The 3,685-nt window shown below is 44.3% G+C and overlaps 1 protein-coding gene across 1 annotated transcript; it reads left to right on the plus strand.

Moving 5' to 3' along the window:
* Positions 1–1,718: 1,718 nt before the first annotated feature.
* Positions 1,719–3,406, plus strand: MED7 (mediator complex subunit 7). The gene is made up of 2 exons (XM_040415652.1): positions 1,719–1,858; positions 2,378–3,406. Exon 2 carries the CDS (start codon positions 2,394–2,396, stop codon positions 3,075–3,077), a length of 684 nt encoding a protein of 227 aa, XP_040271586.1. The 5' UTR covers positions 1,719–1,858; positions 2,378–2,393; the 3' UTR covers positions 3,078–3,406.
* Positions 3,407–3,685: the final 279 nt, after the last annotated feature.

Consider the following 3,685-nt stretch of genomic DNA (forward strand, 5'->3'; position numbering starts at 1 on the left):
ATGCTGACACTTTCTACTTGCAGACGTGCGGGACCACCATGGGGCGCGAACCTGGCTCCGCCTTATGCTAATACCTACCCCACGATATAATCTTTCCCGAACCCCACCTTTAGTGTGCTTGAAAAAACCTACCAACCTCAAAGACAAACTCATCAAAGCTGACATAGGGAGCCAAATATTCCAACTAAGACAAACTTTCCTTAAGACTCAACGCCATGGCACTTTCCCTTGCTTCCACTTCACCTGTTTCTCCAATGTTATCAAGGGTGACCAAGTCACACATCCACATACAGGCCGATCCTTTCCAATAAAAGATTTCTTTACATGCGACTCACTCGACATTTGTCATTTATCTCATCAAATGCCCTTGCGGACTCCGTTACGTGGGTGAAACCACGTAACCTATACGGGATCGTATCACAAGCCACAAGTCCACTATTAGATGTAAGAAGAACTGGTTACCAATTCCTGATCATTTCAACAAAGCCCCCCAAAGCATTGCACAGCTCAAGTTCCAGATCATTGAAAAAGTGCAACGCCCACGACGCGGTGGTAATCACATACGCCTACTGAAAGAATGCGAAGCATACTGGATCTACTCACTACCGAGCCTACATCCCCAAGGCCTCAATCGGGACTTTAATCCATATATTTAATAACACATGAGCAGTCTACCAGTTTTGTTCTCTATAACAAATTTTTAGACCCATTGATCCTCCGGTGGATTCCTGAGGTAGTATGCGCCCCAGACCGGCCTCTCTTCTCTCTCACACATCACATGCACCATCTAATACACACACCTTACTTCATCACGCTTCGTTCCTTCCCTCCACTATATATTCACTTTTGCCCATCCATCCATCCATCCATCCAATTTTTTCCCCTCTTCTTTCTTCCCTTTTTCCTCCATAATTTCTTTAATTTATTATATTACTTTATCTTTATTATATTTTTTATTTCTTTTCACTTTTTTTTATTATTTTCAATTTTCTCATTTTTATTTTTCATATTAATTTTTATTATTTTTTCTTCTTTCGCCTTCCTTTTTCCCCCTTTTTTTCTTTATCTTTTTTTTTCCCCTCCTCTTTTCCTTTCATTCTTCTTTTCTTTCCTTCTCTTCCCTGCTATTTAGGCTACATGCACACGACCGTATGTGTTTTGCGGTCTGCAAATTGCGGATCCGCCCAAAAAAATGGATGATATCCGTATGCCATCCGTTTTTTTTTTTTACAGATCCATTGTAACAATGACTAAAACAGACAAGAATAGGACGTTCTATTTTTTTTGCGGGGACATACTGATGCGGACAAAAAAAAAACCGGAACGGACACGGAAACAAACAACGTTCGTCTGCATGTAGCCTTAAACACATATTCTACACTCCTCCCACTACACACTTATTCCACTTGCTTCCCCCTACTACCCCTTTCCTCCTCATTCTTTGCATACATATGACAACATACATCTACTGCTATGTTATCCTGCGTTGTTCTCTTTCTTCCCCCTTTCTACTCTTCTGCCACTTCTACACCTGCCGCTGTCCACATTATCCCTACACTCATTCTCGAGCAACCTTCCCCTTTCCTCTCATTCTATACCCGATTCTCTTCCCTTCTCCCACATCCAACATGGCCGCACAGCGCTCAGCGAGATTTTGCTTGATCTCGCGCTCCACCTATCTTACCGAGCGGCCGTAGTCTCACGAGATCTCGCGTGACTACACGCACCGCACAGGCGCACTGCGCTTACTTAGTCGCCGCTGCCAGCGTCTTCTTCCCTACACTGGACCACAACCTCCCCGCAGCGCGTTCACGCTGTCCCACGGGGGTCCTCCATACTGTCTCCTGACTCTCCTCTGGTAAGGCCTTCCTGGTGGTGCTGCCCCCAATCTACTGCCACTTCCCACCAGGCAGCATCTTCTCACCTACCTAGTCTACTCATGTGGGACATGTTTTCTTACATTCCCTCTAGTTTGCTTTGATCTTGGCCCTTTTCATTAATATCTAGTGATACCTACTACTCCCTTCCACCATCTGTTCCTACATTTTGCATCATAGGTGCCTTTGCACCATTACATCTCTAGCCTCTTTCAGCCCAGGTCTCACACCGTAGATTTTGATCCATCCACTTAGGCTTCCACCCATATCTGAGATATGATATCTCACATCCTTTGTTATATATTATCATTATTATCTGCTCAAATTGGAGTGCCGTGGATATTCCTATTCGCAGAGTAATTGAACACTTTGGGTCACCCTGTGATCGGCTTGTGGTTGAACTCATCTACAAAAACACATTTTTGAAGCATGCAGCCCCTACAGTAGAAAACCTATGTGTGTTCTTCTCTAATTTACCGTAAATGGCTTCTCTTTTTCAGATCCTTAACCGTCACTATGGGTGAGCCCCAGCAAGTGAGCGCCTTGCCTCTTCCACCTGTGCAGTACATCAAAGAATATACAGATGACAATGTTCGTAAAGGATTAGTCCCTAAACCACCCCCTCCAGTGAAGGACAGCTACATGATGTTTGGGAACCAGTTTCAGTGTGACGACCTGATAATCCGACCCCTGGAGAGTCAGGGTATTGAACGACTCCATCCTCAGCAGTTTGACCACAAAAAAGAGCTGAGAAAACTCAATATGTCCATCCTGGTCAACTTCCTAGATATGCTAGATATTTTGATTAGAAGCCCTGGTAGTATAAAGCGTGAGGAGAAGCTGGAAGACATTAAGCTGCTGTTTGTTCACATGCATCACCTTATTAATGAGTACCGGCCTCACCAAGCCCGCGAGACCCTCCGAGTGATGATGGAAGTTCAGAAAAGACAGCGCTTGGAGACAGCTGAGAGGTTTCAGAAGCACCTGGAGAGGGTGGTGGAGATGATACAAAACTGTTTGTCCTCGTTGCCAGATGACCTGCCTTTGCCCGATAGTGGAGTCACCATTAAGACTGAACCTATGGAGATGCAGGAACCTAGTATAGACCAGCAGGACATTACCCCAGAGGCATCCTCTTCTGGTAAAGAGATGGTAGATAAAGATGCAGCCATGTGTGTCATTATTGATGAGATGACATAAAACGTATTTATAGTGACGTGATGGAACTATCTTTTGGGATGTTGGGGAGGTTTCTTGGGTCTTGCACCAGCTATTCACCCTGGACCATTGATGGGTGTTCAAACTGAAGCGATATGGCAGCAGTTCGTTGTGCTGGGAACTCGTTCTGGACTAATTGAGTTTAATCAGGAATTTCTTGTCACCTAGAAATGTTCTAGAGTAACCGCCAGTACACAGTACAGCACATGCCTATATCATGTTACAGGGGTCTAAACTCTTTATGCGCCCAGTAGGTGGTCTTCATGACATTTGGTTTTCATGTGCATAAGTAAACATTGCAGTTTATTAGTTAGGAGTTTGTGTTTTTATTTGACTTGTTTGCAGACCTTTTCTTCTTCTGAATGATAGACATGGGTTTGTTGATGAATTCAGGAACTACTGTACCTCACTAAATCCCAAATCTCAATATGATCTCTGAATGCATTGGCTGCTTTCTGTAGCCATCCAGCTAGTCAAGGGTAAAAGGGTTGGCTGCGTCTGGTAGTGCATCTCGGCTCTATTCATATGAATGGATCTGAATTGCGATACCAGACACTGGCCATGGACAGCAGCAAATGTCCAACAGCTGT

This window comes from Bufo bufo, chromosome 1 (genome assembly GCF_905171765.1).
Source record: "Bufo bufo chromosome 1, aBufBuf1.1, whole genome shotgun sequence".
In the NCBI taxonomy this organism is placed as follows: Eukaryota; Metazoa; Chordata; class Amphibia; order Anura; family Bufonidae; genus Bufo; species Bufo bufo.